This window comes from Poecilia latipinna, unplaced genomic scaffold (genome assembly GCF_001443285.1).
Source record: "Poecilia latipinna isolate Pla-1442-1.1 unplaced genomic scaffold, P_latipinna-1.0 Scaffold141, whole genome shotgun sequence".
Classification (NCBI taxonomy): domain Eukaryota; kingdom Metazoa; phylum Chordata; class Actinopteri; order Cyprinodontiformes; family Poeciliidae; genus Poecilia; species Poecilia latipinna.
Genome location: NW_015112757.1, coordinates 13,811 through 38,364, shown reverse-complemented (window position 1 = coordinate 38,364; position 24,554 = coordinate 13,811). Strand labels below are relative to the sequence as shown.

Below are 24,554 nucleotides of genomic sequence, written 5' to 3'. Positions count from 1 at the left end.
GTCACTAGAGGGCAGCAAAAACAAGGTTCACATAAATTGTTTATAGTCATGTTTCTTTTACAATAAAACAGTTTTAATTTTATGTATGTTTTCTTTATGCAAAAGGCTAAGAAACTTTTTTAAAAAGAGAATTTATTTAGGCAATATTTTTCTCATATAACAGGGACAATATATTTTTAATCAAACTTTTATTTATTGATTTCATGAAGGCGTAAAACTAAAAGAGGCAAAGCATGTGAAAAAAATGCAGAGCTAATATACAGAACGTATCCATCAATCTCGTTAATGAATGTAATGTACAGGTATCCTATTAAAGAATAAAACCTCACTACATATTGACATGACAAAAAGGTACATTCCTTCATTTTCTTTCATTTCCCAGGAAATGTAACAGAGACAAAAAAAAAAAAGGACTGGACGCAAGGGAACTTTTTCCATGAAGTCCTCAGTGTTCTCCAACAAAATCTCCTATTACAGTGTACGATCTTAGCAGATCAATATCGGTTTCTGCCGAGCCAGCGATTTTAGTCACGTGGCCCCCCAAATTTAGCCCAACTGGAAAAAAAAAAAAGAATATAGCTTTAAAGAACAGAGCTGTGAAAGTTGCAGTGTGTGCAGATATTAATGTGAGTCTCTCACATTAAGCATAAAAAACAGTGTCAAAGAACCAAAACCGATTAAAACAGAAGATAACAAAGTGTGGAAAAACTAAGAGTTTTCAGCAACGGTTTCATGCATTTCAAAGGAAGAGCAACTGTAAACGGCGAAGATAAAGACGAGGTTCTCTGAAGGTTTGCGAGGTGGTAGATTTGTGTATGCACATTCTCATTTCCACTTCATATTGTACGTTGGCCAGACTGTAAGTGTTCCTGAATCACCTGAAAAAAATTTACCAAATCAGTCTGATCACAGTTTGCTCCCAACACAGAGGCAAAATGATGATGGAACAGAACCTGACGAAAAAGGCATTCCACCACAGGACATCCGACAGACAAGTCCACACTATTGGACGCATTCAAATAATATTAAAATAAAAAAACAACAACAATGGCAGCAATAGTCAAGTCTGTGTACCCATTACAATCAGGAGAACATTCATGACACACATTCATTGATAGTTTTGTTAGTCTTGGTCACAGACTGATTAGAATATACAGTAGATAGAAACATCTGGTAATCTGAAAACGTACAGTACGCACAGTCGACGGTGGATAGACATTCTCTTCATGCAGTTCTGTGGAAGTATCTGAAACATGACTGAGATAATCACCCTCCTTGGTTTCACTCTCGATTTGGGACATTCAACGTTGTTTGAGGCCACAATTGTACAAGGTGGATAGTCGGCTTAAGGTGTTTGAGCAGTTACAGGACGACAAAAGCGTGCGATCTTTCGAGTGTCCTACCCTTTCTGAGGCAATAGCACAGTGAAGTGTAACAGCAGGGATTCCCAAAGACACAGCTCAAATGCCGTGGTCATTTTTATACTAGTCACTAGCTAGGTGGCAATTTGAGAAAAGAAAAAAAATAAAAAATACTGTACAGTCTTAATAAAGCTAGTGCTAATCTTTGGTCTGCAAAAATCCGGTATAGGACTTTTTCTTTTGACACTTTATTAATAATTTAAATGAAGCCCTCAGTATTTTCAAAAGCAGACATCATATAGAAATGCTGTTTAGGTAGGCTTTGTTGCTGTTCTAGGTTTCAAAACAAAGTTGCTCTAGGAACTCAAAAACTTAAAGGGATTTTTAAAAAATATATAGAGATTCACTCGGGACCCATTTTCTTTTATTCCTTTTACAGAAACAAAAGAAATAAAGAACATTCAAGCCATTCAAGTGATTTTAAACCTTTGGGAAATCGTGTAATTGCTAGTATATATAGCTCATTTTAGTATACTACTGGAAAAGGAAAAATTAGCCTAGCTTGCTTTAATTTAAGTCATGGCTGCTCATTGGAAATGAGATTAGAAAATACACTTTAAATAGGACTCTCTCCTCAAAATGAGCAGCCATAAGTCACCACATTCTAGTTGTTTATTTCACTACATTGTACATTTCAACAGATATATTGAGCTAATTTTAGCATCCCTCTGGAACAAAGTGTGTTTCAGCTCAGTTTTAGGAAAGTGCTTCATATGCGACTCTTTGCTCAAAATATTTGGCAATTTGTGGTAAATTGGACATCATTATATTCTTTATTTGCTATTTTTTTAAAGAGGACATTTGTCAAACATTTGGAAAATCTGTTTCTTCTGGGGTTTTTTTCGATCCTATGCCCATAAAAAGAGAAATTCTAAGCAAATTTTAGTACCCTAATCCTAAAAAAAGATTAGCATAGTTTGTTTTAATGTTACTTTTAGTTGATCATATCAACAGTTAGCAGCAGTTTCTTTCACTATTGAGAAAAAAGTAATTTTTGACCATTTGGAAATGTTATTCTTATTTATTTGCTACCCTGCAGACTAAAAAAGAAATAATGAGCAAATTTTAGCATCCTAATGGAAAGGGAAGATTAGCCTAGCTTATTTTAGCTTGATTTCTGTCTGTTCTTATAAAATATATTTCATTTCTCTTGTAAGGTAATATCCTATAAGTAGGAAATTAACTTTTCAATTATCTGTGTTATTCTGGAAGTTATGTGAATATATTGTGTGGCCTTATGCACCTAAAAACACATTTTGAGCAAACCTTAGCGTACCACTAAAAATGGGCAATCAGCCTCATTATTTTATATTGATTCTCAGGTGGGGTAATTAGCAGCAGTTTCTTCTACTTGCAAGAAAGTATATATACTAAATGGAAATGGATTTCCATCAGAGTAATTTGTGATAGTTTAAAAATCCTGACTAAGAATATTTTTGCTAACTACAAGAATAGGGAAAATTAGCATAGCTTGTATTAGCCTGTTTAACCATTCACAATACGGTGGATGTTACATCGCTGTTTATTTGTTTCCTTAAATGCCACTGGAAAAGGGAAATTAGGCTAGTCAATTTTTGTTATTTTATGCGTTTATAATTAACTGTTTACTAACATCTGTAAAAAAAAAAAAAAGTACTTTAAGCTGGATTCTGCACTCAGTTTTCGTGTTGATAACAAACCATTTGTTATTGCAGCCGCTGCTTTACACATGGTTCAATTGTCCTTTTGAATGAGCTTGGATCAGGAAACCCTGATGGTGCATAGATTACAAACAAATCCCACAAGGTGCCTAATATTTTCTTTGTCTTGTCTCAATAAATTCGACTTTCAGGATAGGCGAATTTCTGTGCTCAACCTCAGGGTAAAAAAAAATAAATAAATAAATAAAAAGATATTTTCCAAAAGCAAAAGCAACTTCTTCACACCTACTGAATACACACGTGGGGGATATGGAGATACTCTCATATAACGGTTAGATACAAATAAAGGTGTGAACGCCGAAGCAAATGGTCTCTGAACCCTGTTGTCTTGGTACCAAAATGTCCTGAAGGCAAACATGGAAAATTGCAGAACATGGCTATGAATGGGACAGCGAGAGGAGGCTTAGGTAGAGAGGAGAGAGAGGAGAGATAGAGACAGAGGTAGTAATCATTTCCCAAATCTTCTTCACGCCCGTCTTCTCCTCCTCCTGTTGCCTTACGTTTCAAAAATGTTTCACGTTGTTCCCAATCCGTCCGTTGCCTCCCATCTTGAAGATGTTCCTGCAGCTTTCAGGTGTATAAAATCACTTCCAGACGTGTGCCGCCATGTGCGTCGAACTCGGAGCTGTTGAGCTTCCTGGGTGCTGGCTCCCGTTTCCTGCCATGCCATTGGTGCTGTACAGATTCATGCCAGCTACTTGCTGAGTCATCTAAAAGAAAGCAAAGCACTCTTTAGAATCAACAAGGATTGCATTTTTTTTCTTTTCTTTTTTTTTTTCTACTGAAAATGCTCCAAAACGATTACACACACCTGAGCCATGTTCCACTGAAGCTGCTGGCCTTGTTGCACTCCATACATTTGCTGGTGAGGTAGTGGGGCCATGCCTCCGACTTGCTGTTGTCCCATCATCCCACTCTGTTGTGCAGCCAACGCTCCATTCTGCTGCTGCAAGACCATCCCACTTTGCTGCTGTCCCATCATTCCCTGGCCCATCCCTGTCATGTAAGGTGTTGCCACAACCCCACTTGGCTGAGCCATGACACCCTGAGCGCCCATTAATCCGTTCTGCTGTCCCATCATGCAGTTCTGCTGGGCTCCGATCATGCTGTTCTGGTGAACCCCCATTAAGCCGCTCTGCTGCTGACCCATCATGGCCATTTGTGACGTCATCATGGCGCCTCCCATCCCCCCAACCTGGGCTAACGAATGGTATGGGCCGTAAGGATGTGTCGGGAATCCCATCCTGTTCATATATAAGCCTGGTGAAAACAAACAGAAACGCCGTAAGGACAAACAATACTCAGTAAAATAAGCTAACCATGAAGGTATCATAAGACCTGAGGGAAATCTGTGCAGAGCTCACCGTGTGTGGCCATACCGCTGGCGTGCAGCGAGGGCGTGGAGGCGTACAGCGACAGGATGGAATCCTTGGACAGCTTCTTGACGGCGCCTTCCTCGGCTTTGGGTTTTGGATCCATGAACAAGCTGAGGTTTTCAGGCACTGAGGCGGTCACTCTGCTTTGAGGCAAGGAGCCGGATGCAGGCTGGACAGAGAGAAAAACGCCAAGGTTGATAAAAAAAAAAAGGAAAAAAGCCATCAGAATACACAAGTAGAAAATAGAAGAATTGGGAACTCTGCAATACAGAAATGTTAATGTATTGCGTTTGCATTTAAAAGGGAAAATAATGGTCAAGTTAGTGGGATGGTTGTCAAATTGCAGTGGAAGTTTCTGAGAACTGATTATGCATATCATGGAAGCATAAAAAAATAATAATCAAAACTTTTGACATAATCTGAACTGCTCTGCCAGGTAAAAGTCAAATAAGAAATGAGAATACAAATCTAGACATTTACTTCTTCAAAATTAAATGTCTATTTCATATTGGACAAAGATAATATTCACAAATCTCCCAAGAATCAAACTGAGGAACTTTTCACTTTGATTGCATAATAATTACAGAATTTCATTATAACATGTAATTACAATGAAAAAGTTATTTTCAGTTTAATTATAGATGTGGTAAACAATACATATTTAAAAAAAAAAAGAACAAAAACTTCACATTTGTGTTGAGTTAATAAATAATCTGCATGCCGTTTTAAACTACCATAGTTTTTGTAGAGGACACTGAGGTTGGGGCTGGAAGAGAACCAAAGAGATCCAGAGCAGATTGTGCCTGAGCTGGATTCGACGCTGCCGGGCTCTCGTTACTGTCTGGAACACATCCTCCACCATTAGACACCGCAGGACTGGGAGTAGGTGCATCTAATGGAGGGTAGATGGAAAAAAGGGAGGCCGTTATAGCTCTTCAAGATATGAGTCAGCCATTTTTAAAATCCATTTATCAAATAAATTGTTCATTTTAAACCTCAAAGTGGTGATAATTTGTGCCTCCCATTGAAAGATAAGCATATATAGAGTGGTGTGGAAAGTCCACTGTGTAGACGCAAAGTGTGAGTGCAGGTGAGGAAGTTCAAAAGATACAATACCGAGTCCAAGTAGATCTGTAACGGCCTGGGAATCTGTCTTCGGGCTCACGTCTTTTTTCTAAGAAAATCAATAGAATCAATGCAGCATTATTGCTAATTGAGAAATGGGCATGAATCCAATGGTCTTCTCAATCAATGACTTTCCCGCTCAATGCAGACTTAGGCCAGGCTGAAAACGTCGGCTCTAAAGAACTATATGCCCATTTTCCCTTTCATCTGACTGCACCAACTATACTGCACTTAAAATGTTCAAAATAATAATAAAAAAATAAAAAATAGAAACCTACCAGTTTCATTTTCTCAAACACAACAGGCTCCTTAGGGATGTTGTCACAACTTTTTTCTTTCTGTGAACAGAAAACAGATTTGGACTAGGCGTTAGCAGAATCTTCTTTATCTTGAAGATTCAGCCTGAGGCAAAAGACCAATTTATTTTCCTTGTTTGACTCACCCTGAGCATCTGGATGTCAATAACCTTATCCATGTACTTCTTTTTCTCATACTTGTCCCTGATGAAGATCTCTGCAGCTTGGTCTGTCTCGGGCCTCTGGAAGCATTCAGGTAAAAAGGCCTCGTAGAGACGTTTGGCCTTGGCGTTTCCCATCTCTTGGACGCACTAGGGTCACCAGAGCACAACAAACGCAATTACTGGATTGCATCAAATAGAACAGTAGAATTTTAAAGGTCTGACTCACTTATGTAGAAATGCTAATGGGGAGCGGACCAACAGAGTATTCAAGCTAGCTTAGGACCCTATTCTATTCAAGATATATTTTTGTCTGATTGAAAAAAAAATTCTATCTACATGGTTTTTGGCAATCCAATTCAAAAATGTTGTAAATACTTATGGTGCACCATTAGGTTACATTAAAAACCTCAAAATAAGAAGATGCTAACCATGGCTAAAGTTTGCTAGGCTAAAGATTATCTCCAAACACCATTGACTTCACTAGCTTACATCTGAAGTTTTACGGAAACAGAATGAACATAAAGCAAATATATATACAGGAAAACACACACACACACACACACACACACACACACACACACACACACACACACACACACACACACACACACACACAAACTGCTTTCTCATTGTTGTGTTTTCTTGTTTATCACTATAGATAAATGCAGCAAGCCTAAACAAGCTGACTAGCTTTTGTTGAAATGTACTTAACAGAAAATGTTCAGTTGTTGTTTTTTTGAATCAACGGTATCTTAATAAATAAGTGCATTTAGTATTTATCATTGAGAAAAAAAAAATTATATAAAAAAAATGTTACTTAAAATAAATACTGTTAATTGGCCTACGCCTAACCATACATCATTTCTTGTCAGTTTTCCTGATGCTAATTAGCCATGACAAGCTATTAGCTGATTAAGTTGTTCAAAACACTAATGTGTAAGATTTGTGCTGGCAAAGAGCCCACTGATGATTTGGGCAAACTGTGTATTCCTTATTGAGCAAGAAATGCATATTCTTAGCTTAGAAAAAGAATAATTGCTAAATAATTTATGGTAAATAAACCATTTGTTTGACATACTGACAAAAACCAAGGTTATTGTGATGCTAATAGCATCAATGATAGCTCATTAATTAACAATTAAGATGCATCCAGTATGTAACCAGGGAGTTAATTGAATCCCTCACAAGTCTTCTTCAAAGCAAGCTATGGCATGACTATGCTTGTGTATTTTGAAGCTTTTGCTAATCTATCGCTTTAGCGTACGGACAGTTCGGGCCTCTGACCTGGACCTGCTCCTGTGTCCACTGATCCAAATTGACAGACTTGACCTTTGAGATGTGGACCCCAAGATTTCGATGAATCCCAGCACAGCGGATGCAAACGAAGATCCCTAAATTCCAGGAAGCCCATCTCGGACCTGGGAGAGACGGAGGAAGAGGACGAGACATATTTGAACACAGAGCAGCGTCTCTACGAGAGAGGGTAATGAGTCTATCTAGTGGGATATCAGAGAGCCAGATTGTGTGGGAGCGAGTTCAATAATACATGCTGAGTCTGAAACCTCAATTATGAGTTTGAATTCAGCAGGGAACACAACAAGTAATCTTCTGCAAGTCATGTGGTTTTGCTAACACATAATAGCATTGAATAGATGTGCTTGTCTGCATGACTGAGAAGACAGGGAGAGCACAAAAAATAAATAATGAAAAACACACACACACACTCACGCACACTCAGTCTGGATACCTGCAGGGATGATTACTCATTTGGTCATGAGCCTGCATGTGTGGGAGCAATGTTATCTGAACACGCTATTATGTTCACAACACTGCCATATGCATCTAAATGGATCCATCTGATGTTTAAATCACCCTCTTTGCGCAGCATACACATGTAGAAGATATAATTCCAGGTTTGCTGTCTCTACTTACATTTCAGTAATTACATTGTATCTATACATATATTTTTCTCAAACTTTACATTTTTCCATTTTGTTCTTTTTTTGTTTTGTTTTTTACATTTATTATACTCTTAATGCCATGATAGTAACACATTCTAACCGCATAAGGACACTTTGCAAACACTACACAAAATAAAAACCAGGAACATGTGATTATAGAGAGCATGCTATCTATAGCAGGGGGAGTTTTGAGTCTGGATCTGAACAGAGGGAGAGAATCAATATTTCGACTGTCTGGTGGGAGTTGAATGCCTGAGTCGGGGAGCATAGGAGCTGAAAGCTCTGCTCCACAGGGTGCTAAGGGGGGTGCAGGGCGTAGCGAGTCGGGAAGACTGTGCATGGCGTTGGATGTGCGCACAAGGAGTTTTACGTCTGTTGTGGATTTGATGTGAAGTGTAAAACTTTAATGATGTGTTGAAGCCCACAGCATTCAGGTGATAAAATGAAGCTGCATTCTTGACCATTAGAAGAGATTTTGAGAGAGACCAAAGAGGAGAGAGTTACTATAGTCAATAGGTGAAGCAACTAACGATTATTTTACTAATCCAATTACCCTATCGATTATTCTGATGATTAATCGATTAATTGGATATATAAATGACACATTTTGCAGATGTTTTATTTAATCACTTGAGCCTTTTTTACACATAGAGCCTGCATACTCCAGTTAATGATTAAAAAAATCACTAAATTATTTGACGATTATTTCAATAATCGATTCATTGCACAAAAAAATTTGATTAATCATTTCAGCCCTAGTGTATTTTTGTTCATTCTCTATTTATTTCTTATTTTGTGGTTAAGGTTGACACGTTTTTTTTGTTCTCTTCTTAAAAAAAGAGAAAAAATTACATAATTTACATTATTTTACATAGTTTATATCTGTCTCTGATCTTTTCTCAGTTCACCTTGAATGACATTTTCTTCCAGTTCTCCAGTATTTATCATCGTTCCTAAGCATTTTTAATGTTCTTTGTTTCCTGTGCTCAATAAATAAAGCGTGATGGGTTGAATTTTGACTTTGACCCTTGCTACAACTTGATGCACTGTGGCCCCTTCCCCACTAGGTGGAGGAACAGCTTTGGGTTTGGGTCCTTATCGCCTGTCAAATGCTGAGGAAAGGGCTATTCTATGCAAATGAATGTAGAAGCTGATTTTCGGGGAGGAAAATCCTGCAAACCTTCCTCTTTGTGGCAGCCGTGGAAACCAAGTGTCAGGGTCAGAGAATAACCTTTTGTCTCGGTTGCAAAAAGGGCTACTGTATTCTCTTACTGAGACAGGAGAATCATTTTTAAAAACAAAAAACAACAACAATGAATGTTAAGACCAGCACTAAGAGGAAACCAGAAAATGTAAACCACAGGATCATCAGCTGGACTGTCTGTCTATCAGCCTGACAGTGAAGCTGCAGCATTAGCTCTCATGCCGGCTAATAATAGTAGAATTACTCTGCAAAGCCTGCTTAACCGCTGTAAACACTGGCACTGACACAGAGGGACTGTCGATTGTATTGAACTTCCTTTAAAACAGGAATTTGGTAATCCTTCATTCTTTTTCACAACCCCCTCAGTTTCTGGCCACGACTTTGTCCTCTTTTTATCACATTTATTCACCGCTGCCTCTTTGTGCATCCACATCTCTCTCACACAATCAAATTGATCATTTTCTATAAATATCTGCACCCTTCTTTTCCCCCCACCAGAATTGTACTTGTTTTCTATGTTCTTTTGCAAATTACAACATTTCCAATATTGTTGTAGCCATTGTGTCAACAGCAGCAACAGTGATGTCATACTGGACTATTTTAAAAAAAAAAAAAAAAAAAAAAAACAGTGGTGATGATTATGTGTTTGCACTTATGCAATAAGCAGGAGAGTGTTAAATTAAGAAGTATTCTCCAGGAGAGATTTAGCTAGAAGGCAAATGTGATAAAACTTTGAAGCAAACTGACGATGGCACACAACACGACTATTGAACTCTGGGTAATGGTATCGACATCTTGTGGCATTTTATCTTGGAATGCTAAAGCATCTTGATATTTTGGGTCTAACAGAAGTGTGTGTGTATGTTACAGTGCATAACAGGGAGTAGTTCTTGAACTGTATTTTTACGTGGAGAGAGAGAACTAATAAGTATCAGTTCGACCATTCGCCAGCTAGGCTATCTCAAATTGCAACCTTTGATACAATGAAACTTTTCTATTTTCACCTAAGGCGACATGCAAATCAAATCAGTTTGTCATGTTTGTCAAATCTGTTTTTCAGCAGATGTTTCTCTATCTAGACTGACATTGGATAGGGAAGGCCCTACACAGTTATTCTGGATAAGAAAAAATAAAATAAAATAGATTAGAAGCTAACAGTTTTATCACTAAGCTGGCAAACTGCCTTTGTGTCAGTGTGCTACAGTGAAAACTGTTTTCATTTTTGGCTGTTGTCTCTTTAATACAATAATACCATGTTGTTTTCACTCAGTGTTAGGGTATGCTAGCATGTTAATAAATGCTTTTAGGTCAGAGTATGGACTTGCTAACAGCTAGCATAGCTACCACCTTTTGTTTTTGAAACTGTAGCCTGAGGGGTGTTATGATTTGTACTTCAGGTATTTGCAAGAATCAATTGAGCCCAGGAGGATTTAAAGAAAAAAAAAAAACATTTTAAAGTGAATCATAGCGACACACAGGGTTGCAGTACCTGTTTTAGCTCAAATCCATCCGTGCAGTGGTTGAGTAAGAACTCATGATAAAGTATGTTCAGCAAACACACACCTCCTGGTACTTCTCACTGCTATAGTTGAAAGAGTGTAGGAGGAACAGATATCTAAAAAAAGGAAGGAGAGACTGAGCAAACACTTCAAAAGAAGCAAAGTGGCTGTGCTGAGTGCGTGGCAGTTTTCTTTATAAGCATAGGTCACGAATATCGAAACGGCGAGGGAGTGACAAATAAATGCGACTAAAGTTTTTAAAAGGTGAGGTGCCCGAAAGCAGAGAGGGTTTGAAGTTGTTGGTGGATGAATCATCCTGGCAAAAAAAAAAAAAAAAGTGAACACGGTTGTGTGTGTCAAACATCTAAGCTGGAGCACAAGAGTGGCGGAGACGGCAAAGACAAACAGGACAAGATTATCTTAGTCATCAAACGGTGGACTTTGGTTGTTTGATGATATGCCTGAATGTGTGCAGGGAGTTTGGACCAAAGCGAACACAAACCGAGATTTAAAATCAAAGCCACTTCACAACAACTTCTAAATAATTCAATTTTGTGAGCAGCCATGTTAGGAATGCGCTTCCCCCTCCACCCCTATCTTGATCCTTCGGCTTGTTTCTATTTAAAAAACAGAATAGGTAACGAGATGTTTAAATGTTTTACACTGTTCTGAGTGTGCTTTAGAAAGTACCTTTGGACACACATCATTTAGCTTGCAGGTAAACTTGCTTGAGCAGCTGCACATGCCTCATTAGCCTACATCCCACAAGGATAAGTGGTGCTCTCTGCAAGCACCAAGTTAATCCTGCAGAGCCTCGGTTATCAGGGGATAGTGCACCCTCCTCCTCCAGCTCCTCCTCCTTCTCCATGCAAACATAGACGCACTTGTTTCATCCTCCTGTCCTCTAGTGTAAAACCCCAACCGGAAACCCTTAAGCCATCCTTCAACCCAATCTCAATCTGAGCGAGGCAGATGGGCTCACATTTAAAATTTACCAACACACACTCACCATCTGTGTTAAGTTTTGTTACTGTGTCTGAACAGGGTTTACACTCGACGACGCAAGGAAAAACGTGGATCCTTCTAGTTTGTCTCATTTCAAAATCTCTTCTGGTTTTTAAACAGCACACGAGAACCGATTTAAGTGCAATAAAGTCGATTAGAGATGTCCCCGGAAACGGGTTGTTTGGCTGGAATCGTTTGATATTTTTGCCTTTCAGCAAACGCCACACATGGAGTGCTACCAGTCTGTGCTGACAAAAATTAATAAAATAAAAAAAAAAAATTTAAAAAATCTCTTTGGTGTGGGTATTGTGACTGAGCGAGGAAGACTTGAAACTTTTCATTTCTGGGAAGGAGTTCAAAGGAAGACAGAGGAGGCAGATGTAAGAAACCATCTGTTTTCTATAAAACGTTGAGACACGTTCGTTGTTCTCTCAGAGAGCAAGAGAGGACAAGATTTTCACAGATAACACAAAGTACAAGTTGAGGAAAGGTTGATTGCTCGAACAGTTTTGAACTTTAAAATATGGATAAAAACCAGGTGACTATTGCCTCCATGGTGACATATGGCGTCCTAAAACGTGTTTAATTATTTAGTGTTTTACCCGTAATGAAAACAGCAAACTGAAAGCCTGGGGCGGAACATGAAAGGCAGGAATATTAATTAAAAAACTTCAAACTGAATACTTATGGCTGTTTGGGAGTCGTTGCATACACATTTGTATACACTGTTCTTTACAACTGTGCCTACGTAGACTCTCCTTGGTACTAAACCTTGTGTCTTCCAGAGGGCACAGGTAACCAATCGCCTTCTTGTGTGACTGGAAATCTCTGCTGGCTTTTGATTGGATGAGATTAAAGGCTGCAAAGGATGGGGGTGAGGGGTGCTAAGAGCTTGTGGTGGAGGTGAGGGAGCATGGCATAGCCAGGTGACATCTCCACAGCAACCTGGGCCTAGCATGTGCGTAAACACGAGCACGTTGAAGAGAGAGAGAGAAAAAACAACACTCTTGAGACTGGAGCCAGAAATATTGACTGCATTAAACACCTGCATCTTCCTTTGCCACTATTTCCTGACAGCGCTGAAGCTCCGTGTCACTTTGTGTGGAAGTGGTTTTGAAAAAAAAAAAAAAAAAAAGAAGAAAGAAATATGAATTTACATAATGTCATGGAGAAGAGAGCATGGGACTGGCAGGAAGTTGGCTTGCACAGCTTTACAACTCAACAAACACAGGCGTTGTTTATATGGCTGCTGTGTTTGTATAGTAAGACTGCATGGGGGAGATGGCTGGGCAGGAGAGTCGTTTTGCTTTTTCACATCACTTCCTGTACAATCACCCACGAGGGTGGGAGGTAAATCTGTCAATGTGAAGGCAAACGAGATTACACCAAACGTCATCGCGAGCCATATGGCTAAAACCACGACTTTACAGCTCACGCTTGAGGAGTCGCGGGGGGTCGAAGGCAAGAGTGTGGATGGGCAGACAGAGGATAAACTGCAACCAGGATTATATTATCAGCACACTCATTAGGAGCTTCATCCAACAAAGTGGGGAATTAGCCTAATGTGTGACCTTTTAAATCAGTGTGCGGCCATAGATGCATGCAAGACTAAAATAATGAGTGCAAAGGAGAAAATCTGCTTTAAGTTGTTGCTGCATTTTCACATTTTGTCCCGCATACTCAAGTGTGTTTTATTTGGACTTGATTTAAAAATCCAAAGTAGGGCATCATCCTGAAGAGGAAAGAACACCAAATGCGGTTTTCAAATAAAAACCCCGAAAGGCAGATGAATCTCCAGAGACCTACATCTTTGCCCATTCTCCTTCACAAAGCAGCTCTAGCTCAGTCCGACTGAATAAAGAGCGACTGTGAGCACTTGTTTTGAATTCTTTCCACAAATTCTCATTTTCAGATTTATGTCTGGACTTTGACTGGACTGTTCTGACACATGTGATTTATATTAGGGACGAACCAATAAATCAGCCGTGATTTCCTTAATTTGGGAAATCGGTCGGTACTTGCGTGAGAAACCGACCTTATCCACCGATCTTATCTACCTCCGCAGAGGACTGAACATCAGTCACTGCTCGCTTTTGCTCTGCTGTGAGAGAGCGGGCTGACTGACAGAGCCACTACCAGGTCACATGCGCGGTTAACAATAGTTGCCAACTCAGCGACTTTGTTGCTATAATTAGTAACTTGTCAGACAAAAATAAAATATATATTAATATCGCCAAATCGTTTTCTTTTTTTTAAAAGATCGATGATCAGCCAGAAAACTGCAATTGGTACACCCCGAATTCATCGTTTAATTTCAGCTCTATTTGTATGTTTAGCGATATTAGGTGGAGGGTGAACCTCTGCCTCAGTCTCAAGCCTTTTATAGACTCTAACGTCTCATTTTCACTGAGCGCTACAGTACAGGTCAGTGAGGTCTGGTATGTTACAACACAATCAAGTACCAACTTATCTGACAAGGAAATCTTTATTTACAAAATTGCTTAATGTCCCCTTAATGTCTTGTGACAAAAAACAAACAGAGCTTTTCATAAGCTTCTTCTCATGAGAAATATATTTATCATAGGCAGGCAAAGCTGTGGCTATGACAGGCAAAAAAAGTTCAAGTGGCACGAATACTTTTTCAAGCCCTTCCTCTATACACTAGAGAAAAACGACTTATATTTAAGTTTTAAATCGGAGCCTAATGATCCTCTCTCTGTCCATGTATGTGTTCCTGCTGCTGTTCTTCCCCTAACAGCCTAATCTCATCCACAGTCTAATTATACCAGTCTGCTGCAAATTGTGACCAGTCACGCCAATCAAAAGGGCAAGAGCACAAGCACGCTTAATGAACATGAAATCAGGCGTGCAAAAAAAGAAAAAAATAAATAATAATAATAATAATAAGAGCAAGAGATGGCCTTAAAAGGCCTTTCTCTTTCAGGAAAGCCTGACTGCAAGCCTCATTATTATTTTAAAATATGCACCTTCTTGTTTGTCTTTAATCAAGTCTTGGAGGAGCCAACTCTTCAGATGAGCCAGAAGAGTCTGATCACAGCTTGGGTTACATAACCAACTTCGCCTGAAGTGTCTTGACATGTGCATCAGCTCTGATTACAGTGGGTTTTATTAAGAGACAGGGTCATCATTAGGCAAAATGACAAGAGACAAATTTTTATTTGAATCGGTCTGATGTAATATTCTAATCTTAAACAGTGTGTTTCGCAGCTGTAGGCATAATTAACAGAAGTAAAGACGTGAAAACATCAGTCTGAGTGTAATTGTTCTACATAATGTGTTTCACTTAGTGGACTGAGTTAATGGAATAAATAAACTTTTCAATAATATTCTAATCTACTGAATATGTCTGTTGTCCCTGCAATGAGTTCTAGGTCTGCAATTTGTTTCTTTTTTTTAAGCAACATTTTAAAATATAATGAATCTTATAGTAAAATTAAGTCAAAAAGGTAATGTAATATAAAGCTGGACAAAAATTCTTAGATGTTTAATGTTATTTCTGCTGAACAGACTAACGTCAAAAAGTGCACTCCAAATGTTTGAAAGTTGTAACAGTGGACAAAAAAGTGCAGTTCGGTAAGTACTTCAGCTTTAAAGTCAACGTTACAGTCACAAATAAAACAATGGATGGATGGATGGATGGATGGATGGATGGATGGATGGATGGCTTAAACAACAATCACACCTCTCCGAATGGTCAGTTTTGTTGCTTAGGATTTTTTAAGTAAGACTGTGCAGACATCTTAGAATAAAAATGGTTAAAGTCATTTGGAGTTGTTTCGATATTTAGGCAACCCTGAGTAGGAGATGTACTTAAATGCACCATAAAAGTGTTTTCTAGCCGCATAAGTCGCATAAGCTGTGCAGCGTTTTGGATGGGTTGAGTGATACAGGTTGGATATGGACCTGGCACTGGGTGTGCATTTTGGGGGCACAGCTTTTTTACTGGGGCCAATTCCTGATTCATGAAGACCAGCGGGATAACTTAAAAAGCATGTACTCTTCTCCTTCCTATTTTTAAGAGTGGATAAGGGACTTGGATCTCTGTGTCACAGGAAGTCGCTGATTACAGGGTGAAGCTAAATGCACCTTCAGTGATTTTGATCATTTCTCCTCTGGGATTGTCACGAATAGATGTAACGAAATTACAAGGTTGCTCAAGTTTCAAATATCAGATAATTCTAAGTTTTTTCATGCTCTAGGCAGATTTTTATAGTGTAAATTTTACAGCTACAAACGATGAGATTTGTCCCACTGTGTCCCATTTGGCCCATATGTTCTGCAGCATACCAGTAACATAAGGTATCCCAGAATATTTCTCAAAAGAAAAACGGAGCAGTGATTGGAATCATTCAGAACGTTTTCCTGAACAATCACTCAGTGACTCTGTCTAAAAGCCTGCAGTAATTTACTGTGTTGTGGGTGCGCGGTGTAGGCGTCTCCATTAAATGACAAACCTCTGCGCCACTGAGGCATTTCTCTGACAAGGCACAGCCTCACGAGGCCGTCTCAGACAGCTCAACACCAAGACCGAGCTCTGATGACGCTCACAATGACGCCATGCTAGCAAAGTATACACCTTTTCTAATAACACCCAACTATCCTGCAGACTAAGTTTAATTACAGTCAGATGTTACAGCTTCTTCAAGCCATCAGCAAGTCTGACTTACATTGCTTTGCAGAAGTATTCACACCGTTTATATCTTTCCACATTTTGTAAGTGGCAAACACAGACTTTGATGGATTTCATAGGAATTTTTATAGGGACAAGCAATAAGTAGAGCACAATTGTGAAATGGAAGAAAAGTTGTTGTCTTTTATGTCTAATATAAAGTCTACTAAACTTAGTATCCATTGTGGTTGCTGTCCGGCTGGAAGCCAGCAACTGTGTAGCCTCAAACAGGTTTTCTTTGTTTAGCTTCATCCATCTTCTCATCAACATTTAACCAGCACCACATATTTCTTGGTAGCCTTCATTTCTTTTTACAAATAAAAACTGAAAAATGTGCTCTGCATTATTCAGGTCCATTAACTGGGATGATTTCTGTTGTTAAATCTAAAAATCTACCATCTATAGAGAGAGCCATTAAGGAAAGAACGTCATAAGCCATATAGGGTCACAGAGCAAACAAGTGGAAGAAAGTGCTTTAGTCAGAGGACACCAAATTTGGCCAAACGTTTTGGTAAGTTTGGTAACGTTTGGTATGCTCAGAGTGCTATCTGTGGCACATTACCACACCGTTCGTGCAATGAAGCATGGTGCGGGGGTCGTTTTCTTTAGCAGAGACATGGAAGATGGTCAGATTTCATGAGAAGATTGACTGAGTTAACCTGTTAGAGTAGTGGCTCCTGAACTTTTCTAGAAATGTAGAAAGTCCGTGACCCTGACTCTTGGTTGAGCATACAAGCGTTTGTACTTAGTCAGCTAAAGGGTGGTAAAATGTAAACATCATCAGCCAATATACTGACCAAAACATTGACATGTTCTTCTTATGGCCTTAAGACCACAAGCTTATTGGTGTGTTGTGATGGCGCAGGGGCAAAGCACAACCCATGTATTGAGGCCTTGGTCCTTGTGGCGATGGTTGCAGGTTCAATTCCCGGCCTGGTGACATTTGCTGCATGTCTTCCCCCTCTCTCATTACCCTATTTCCTTTCTAACTACTTTCAAATAAAGGCCACTAGAGCCAACAAAACCTTTAAAAAAAGACCACAGGCTTACATATTTAGGATATGAATACTCTGGCAAGACACTATAAGTTTTAGAGAATCCGATGATGATTTGGTGCTCAGCATTGCATATTTACAACCTAAGCATCCATGTTTACCCAACAGCGCGGCAAAACAGGTTCAGCAAACAGCTGATGACATGCGGTTCAAGGCCTCCTGGAGGACATATGCCTTGTAGGGTTAGGAGACACACATGACCGACCGCATGTCATGGGGTGTGTTTACAAAGTCATACACCAATTCGGTGGAAATTAGGTTCTGTGATCAGAAATCACACCAGGCAGTCAACATGAGAGGAATTGCAACCATTGCACAAGTAATCTGAGAGGAGCAGCTTCACTTGGTCAGGGCAGTAAAAAAAAAGGTGCCATTTTAATGGCAGAAAGGGTTTCCTGTCTGCTCCCAGCCTACAGGAACAATCTGTTCAGGGTGATCCAAAGTCAGCACAGGTGTTTCCCAACAAGATCTCAATTTCTCCCAATGTTTCTCATTCTATTTGATGCTCTAGTTTTCACTATAACTCGCAGATAATTAGAGGTTTTGATGTGTATATGAAAACTCTAACCAAACTGTGAATGTCTTGAGGTATTCTGACATGATGTAACTGCATGCCGTTCGTCTGCCTTTTGGGAGGATGTGGCCCAATCTCTTGCACCACACCACAACATAATTGGCCGAAGGGGGCAGATACGTGCAATGCCGCATTTATTTCCCGGTGTAGTATAAATAGGATAAACTGGAAAGATTCGTGAGCAGGGCCATCTGCAGGCGTGATCAGGCACAGGACGAGGTAGAGGGAAATATGATCCAGGCGATGATGATGATGACCCACCTTTAGATTCGCAGTCGGCGCAGTATTTGTTCTCCTCCAGCGCCAGCAGAGAGTTGAGCACCGCCTGGTATCTGTCAACGTCTTTCACAGATTTGCCCGTCATCGCTGCGCTATGAGTCTGAGTCCACCCTCCGCCACACAAGACCCCCCGATGTTTCTCCCGTCCGCGCCGGCTCTTGTCAGGGGGAGCTCGAGAAAAACGAAAAGCGGTGCGGCGGTCAGAGACGGCGATGCGCTCAGTTCCTCCTCCTCCTCCACCACCTCCTCCTCGCCTTCCTCCTAAATGTGTGGAGCGCAGTGAGTTTGCTTCACCGCAATCATAGGATGAGAGAGAGCCTCTCCCCGGAGCCCAGTGCACAGGAAAACAGCCACGTGATTTCCAGGACTGAAAATGAGCAGCTCACTTTGAAGCACATCTGTAACCTATCAGAGAGACCGCTGCTCACTCCTTGGAGTGCCTGTCTCTGGACTTTAAGGAACGCACACCTATGCTGCCATCTAGTGGTTAAACCAAGGCATTACTATTGAGACAAAATAACTCCATCCGATATTGGGTAGAGATGTCTTTATCCGGAACAAACCAAACGGTACGGTCGCCATGTTGTGACTGGCAGTTTGCTTTTAAAAAGTTGTATTTTCCCATTACAACAACACCCACAACTTTTACTTATTACTTTTTTTTGATGAAGTAACAGTTAGGAATAGCTTTTTATTTTATTATTTTTTTGTCCGGTATTTGATGTGATCTTTTTCTAAATTTGTGTATACTATGATTTGAAAATGTACAAAATAATTTATAGTGTAATATTTATTTTTATAGTGATAAAACGATCTTGTTGTAAGTTTCCATAGTAATTATTTGGTTGCCCATGTCAGCACTTTTACGCTTCCATCGTCGTATTTTATTTTTCTGAGAAACTTAATTTTGGTTTTTAATTAAGTATAGATCAAATTCATGACAGACATCGACAGAAACAAACTCTTAATAATGAATATGACTTTCAGTTAATTATATGTCAGAATAATTATTGAATTATTTGAATATATTCTAATTTATGCACCTGTATGTCTATTAGAATCTGAGGATGAAGTTATCCTAATGGTCACTAGAGGGCGGTAACTCTACATACTAACGGGGGGGGGTGGGGGGGAATTGACGAAATGCAGACGCGTTCCTTCAAAATAAATGTCCCAATGTATCTTTTCCCAAATTATAAAAAAACATATACTGTGTAGCGCTCTGAAACATAAGCTGTGTTGCTCTCTTATTTAGTCAAAATCCTCCTTTTACTTTTTAACTCTTTATGTTGCCTTTCTATTTCACATCCTCGCTCTTTTAAGCTTTTAAGCAAAGCGGAAACTCATGCTTCTATTTGGCTAACTTTGACAACAGGAAGTGTGTGACTGAACTAGTGATTACGGAACTAAGTGCTTAGCCAGAATCAAATAAATAAAGGATTAATCTCGAATTACCTCCCGTGTAATCCTGTAACTCTTTCCACGATGTCTCGGCAATCCAACCGAACGACAGACAGCAAGAAAATGGTAGGATTTACGCCATAGGAGCTAGCTAGCTAAGTTGCAAAATGCTAACCTTTGAAAAAATATATACTTTAGAGCAAACTACTTCATATCTTCGTCAAACAAATACTTGACAGTCGTGATTTGTTGTTTATGCACGTATGACAAAACGTATTAAAATCATGAAAACCTGTTACGTTTATCTATCATTTATTGGTGGCTTCTAGGGGAAGTGTAGCTCGTATAGCATGTAAGCTAAAAATATAGAGTCTTACATGCAGTCATGAGGGGTTTTTATTGCTTAGTTTGGTTTTTATTGTTAATTTGCATATTTTAAAGTAAATATCTTGTCTTAATATGCTCTGGTATCTGAAGTAGCACCACATCCCGACATTAGCATCATCTTTCAGCGGATAAAGAAAATGGGCTTTGCATTCTTAGGTAGTAAAAACAACTCGTAAAGGCTTAATAATATGTCTCTTCTGAGTGTTTTACCATTGTTGGCTACGAGGTAATTATATTACTATGTAACTATAGCATACTGTGTATGCTGTGCCGAGGCATATTTAAAAAAAAATTAACATGTAAAATACCAAAAGAAATATTGAATCAAGCTATTATAAAGTAAAAATGTAAATTAAAGCACTATGTAGCTGCCAGTCACATCATTGCGGGGAATGGCGTATCATTTCATCGTGGGGCATGATAGGAGTTTAGCAGATATTTTTAAATTTAACAGTGTATTTCTTGATACTTTTATATAGCACAAAAATGTCTTGATTTGTTGTTTTAGAAATTTTGATGATTTGTTTGTTCCTTTTAAAACCTGTCAAAATTCCTGTCGCAGATTAATAATGTCAGTTTCATTAAAATCTTACATCTTTTTTCATGTAAATGTTTTATCTTACCTTTTTAAATAGCTACCGGTATGTTGGTGTACATTAGTTTACCAACCCATGATCACTGAAGCAGTAAATGTTCAAAAACTAAATACATCGCTGTGCTTTTTCCTTTAGAACTCTGAGCTGTTCACGTTGACCTATGGGGCCCTGGTGACCCAGCTTTGTAAAGACTATGAAAATGATGAGGAAGTCAATAAACAGCTGGACAAGATGTAAGTACACTTTTAAATGTTGTGAACCTTTGAAGCAAATTGGTGTATTTAACTTCAATTGAAGAAAATCTGTTTCATCGTCATTTCTGTTGTGGTATTGCAGAATGTGTGCATTGCCTTAATTTTCAGTACCATCACCATATAACCACCAGTTATTTGCTTACTATACTGAAACTATTACAGTCATTATATTATGGCTTGGTATTACATTATTGACCATTATTACATTGGTAATTGCTACAAACGTGTTTGAACCAGTAAGTGAAAGCAAAGGCATTTCTGCGCCAGAAAGAACAAAACTGTATCCCTGACCGTCTTTGGGAAAGATTGTGAACATACTTTGTGCTCAAATGTCACCTATGGACAGGATGCTCGACTATCAAATTATACATATTCAGTTCATCTCTGCGTTCTAGTGAACATTGCATTTCATATACTTAATAGTGTAACACTAAGATTAGCACTTTACAATGTGTGAAAATGTATCTTTGAATACGTAAAAAAGAAACTGCCTGAACTTTGCTCGCTGTTGGTTGCCAGTCCCACAAGCTTAAGTGTAGCTTGGCCATTCTCCTGCTGTAAGATCAGCAATACTGTGGCCTATGTTAAGATTTAATTTCTCACACACATCCATGTGTTGTTAAGACTTTTTTTTCTAAAAAAGTTTTAGAAGTAGCTAATGTTGAGACTAGTTTTAAAGACAGACAAAACATCTCTTGACGGCCAAGCTGGATACAGTAATCCTGCAGCAAAAAAAGTTTAGACAAAACCATGGATTTGTAGCCCCCAAAACTTCAAAACATCCCTTCAAGCCGGCAGATCTTTGGACTGAGTGTGCTTTGTTTCTCCGGTTGTACGGCAGCCCTGAGCTTAGAGCAGGATTAGACATGTCTCAGCTGCCCAAAGAAGGTCGTAAATGTTCTCTGCCCACTCTCAAGTTTTCCACCCAACTGGTCAGAGATGGGCCATATTAGGATCAGGACACATTAATTGGCTTCCAACTGCAGTCAGGATAAGTTGTCTTGACTTTCGTCACAATTGGCAGCCAGTTCAAGGCTTCAAGTGTGTGAAGCAAAAATGTCTTGAAGGATAGAGTTCCATATAATTTCTGCCTCTTACACCTCTCTCCTACCGTGGAGACGAGCATTGATATCTGCTGCCTTTCTGTCTGGCTCCCTCTCACTCACAGGGGATACAACATCGGAGTGCGTCTGATTGAGGACTTCTTGGCGCGTTCCAGCATCGGCAGGTGTCAGGATTTCCGAGAAACAGCTGATGTCATCGCTAAGGTAACTGGAAGGTTCCAGACCAATTGGAGCGTGACCGCCAATGTCTCGGAAGATTGGGGGTGGGAGGAGGTCTTAAAAGTTCAGATTAGAGAGATCAAAACACCCCCACACATGATGGGTGAAAGAGCAAAAGGAGATCATATGTTTAAGGCCAAGGAGAGGAGAAAATCATAAAGTTTACAGGATAATGTTATTAGCATTGATCCTAAATGTTAAACTAAGATCACCTGCTGTGGTCATGACCTTTTTTGACCCAAAAATGCTGTCTTTAAAACTGCTAAGGTTTAAATACAGCATTACCTGAAATGCAGGTTTAGTAGTCTGCATGTCAGGTGGAAGAGTTCTGTTCCTAATTTGATTTGCATTCCTCCTGCTTTTCTTCTTTTGTTACACGTTGTGGTTTTCTTGGACTTAAATCCATTTTTCTTGATGACTTCCCTGACAAGAAAACAGAAAAGCAGCTTTTAGGTTCAGCTGGTCCAGATATTATTGTTTCGTGCTTGAGGAGATTCAGCGCACAGATGGAACCACGCTTATTCAGAAAACAGTAGTTTGGCCTCGACAATTAATGATTGCCTTGCCTTGGGATATCGCTTGGCCCCTCATTGAACCTCAAATATCATAGAAGTGATTTATTCAGTCAGCTATGGAAGAACGTTACTCGCAGAGGATAAAGCATTTGGAAATGTTGCTCATGTAATAGTCGCCATACTTTGTAATAACATTACTCAAGTCAAAGTAAAAAGTACACTGTAGTAGAGCTACTCCCAAAAATATAACTCTAGTAAATGTAACTGATCTATTGAATGTTTCATCATTTATTGTTTAATACTTATTTTAAGGGGTTTGTTCAATAATATTTTCTTTGACGTTAAAAGTAACTAAAGACAAAACATGTCCAGCTAAACTTGACTGAATAAATGTGCAACAAATAAAATATTTTATTTCCTATCCAGACCCTGATTTGTTTTCCTTTTCTTCCCCCCATTCTCACCTTTCTCTTCAACATCGTTGTCGTCCGTTAGGTTGCATTTAAGATGTACCTGGGAATTACCCCCAGTGTGACCAACTGGAGTCCAGGAGGAGATGAATTTTCTCTCATTCTGGAGAACAACCCGCTGGCTGACTTTGTGGAGCTGCCAGATAACCACAGCACGCTCATTTACTCCAATCTATTGTGTGGTGTCCTCAGAGGAGCCCTGGAGATGGTAAATTCAGTCGCTTAGTTTTCCCCATTTTGAATAAGACTTGGTCAGATTTGATAAAATAACGTGGCTATCGTGGTTTATGATCTTGAATTTGGTGCATGTGCAGCTGGAAGTTTATAAAATGTATTGAAATTTTCTTGAAAATCCTAATGAGTTAATAAAGTCACTGTGTTTAACAGAAGGATATGGACATAGACAGAGTTCATTGTCATTCAAGTTGTACGTTTAAAAATTTACAAATTGAAAGCATGTATAACTTTTCTGATAATCTGCAGATTTCTTTTTAGACAGACTCATTTAAAGTATTTTGAAGGTTCATAAAATACTTAAGATTTTTAGTTTGCTGTTAAAAGCTTGTCTGTCAAAGGAAGAGTTTTTCTTGAAGTGTTTTGAGTCTTGTTTGGACCTAAGCATGTGACATTCTGAATCTGATGCAGGTCCAGATGGCAGTGGATGTGAAGTTTGCCCAGGACAGTCTCAGAGGGGACAACGTTACAGAAATCCGCATGAAGTTCATCAAGAGGATTGAAGAAAACATCCCAGCCGGAGAGGAGTGATGGAAAAACAAAGACATTTTTATTTTGTTTAGGTGTTTTTTGTTTTTTTGTTTTTTTGTTTGAGATGCGTGGCATGTTTATTAATTTATGTATATCATTTTTTCTCAATTAAATCAACATTAATCAACGTATGTTACGTGATCCTTTTCTCACTGGGAGATTTCAGAACATTTTACCACAGTTGAATTTGGCACTGGACTATATGAATAGGCTGTTCCAACACATTTGTATGCTTTGATTTAAGCCATTAAAATTTAACTAGGCTGTATATTTAGGGTTGCTTTGCTGAAATGCTGAAAGGCGTTCTCCTATTCCAGTCTTATGGAGCTCTAAAGGTCTTTAATACCAGGATTTCCCTGTATTTCTCTCCATCCATTTCTCATCCACTCTGACTAGGTTTAACGTCCCCACAGAGGGGAAAACATTCCTGCAGCATGATGCAGTCACCACATTTCATGGTGGGCTATGTTTTAAGTGTGATGTGCAATCTTAGGTTTCCAAAACACGTCGCATTTAGCATGTCCGTTGAAGGGC

The 24,554-nt window shown here is 39.1% G+C and overlaps 2 protein-coding genes across 3 annotated transcripts; one reads left to right on the top strand and one right to left on the bottom strand.

Moving 5' to 3' along the window:
• Positions 1 to 171: 171 nt before the first annotated feature.
• Positions 172 to 18,738, bottom strand: smap2 (small ArfGAP2). The gene is made up of 9 exons (XM_015028969.1): positions 18,332 to 18,738; positions 7,367 to 7,500; positions 6,065 to 6,229; positions 5,901 to 5,960; positions 5,614 to 5,671; positions 5,232 to 5,389; positions 4,486 to 4,666; positions 3,933 to 4,381; positions 172 to 3,831 (listed from the first exon to the last, which is right to left on the bottom strand). The coding sequence occupies exons 1-9, from the start codon at positions 18,432 to 18,434 to the stop codon at positions 3,706 to 3,708; spliced, it is 1,434 nt and encodes a 477-aa protein (XP_014884455.1). The 5' UTR covers positions 18,435 to 18,738; the 3' UTR covers positions 172 to 3,705.
• A 60-nt stretch (positions 18,739 to 18,798) lies between these two features.
• trappc3 (trafficking protein particle complex subunit 3) lies at positions 18,799 to 24,112 on the top strand. Of its 2 annotated transcripts, none has more exons than XM_015028971.1 (5): positions 18,799 to 18,918; positions 20,869 to 20,966; positions 22,156 to 22,255; positions 23,281 to 23,463; positions 23,901 to 24,112. In XM_015028971.1, exons 1-5 carry the CDS (start codon positions 18,892 to 18,894, stop codon positions 24,018 to 24,020), a joined length of 528 nt encoding a protein of 175 aa, XP_014884457.1. In that variant the 5' UTR covers positions 18,799 to 18,891; the 3' UTR covers positions 24,021 to 24,112. The 2 variants fall into 2 exon arrangements, with proteins under 2 accessions (XP_014884457.1, XP_014884456.1); XM_015028970.1 differs by lacking the exon at positions 18,799 to 18,918 and adding an exon at positions 19,693 to 19,876 and having other exon boundaries at positions 23,901 to 24,110.
• Positions 24,113 to 24,554: the final 442 nt, after the last annotated feature.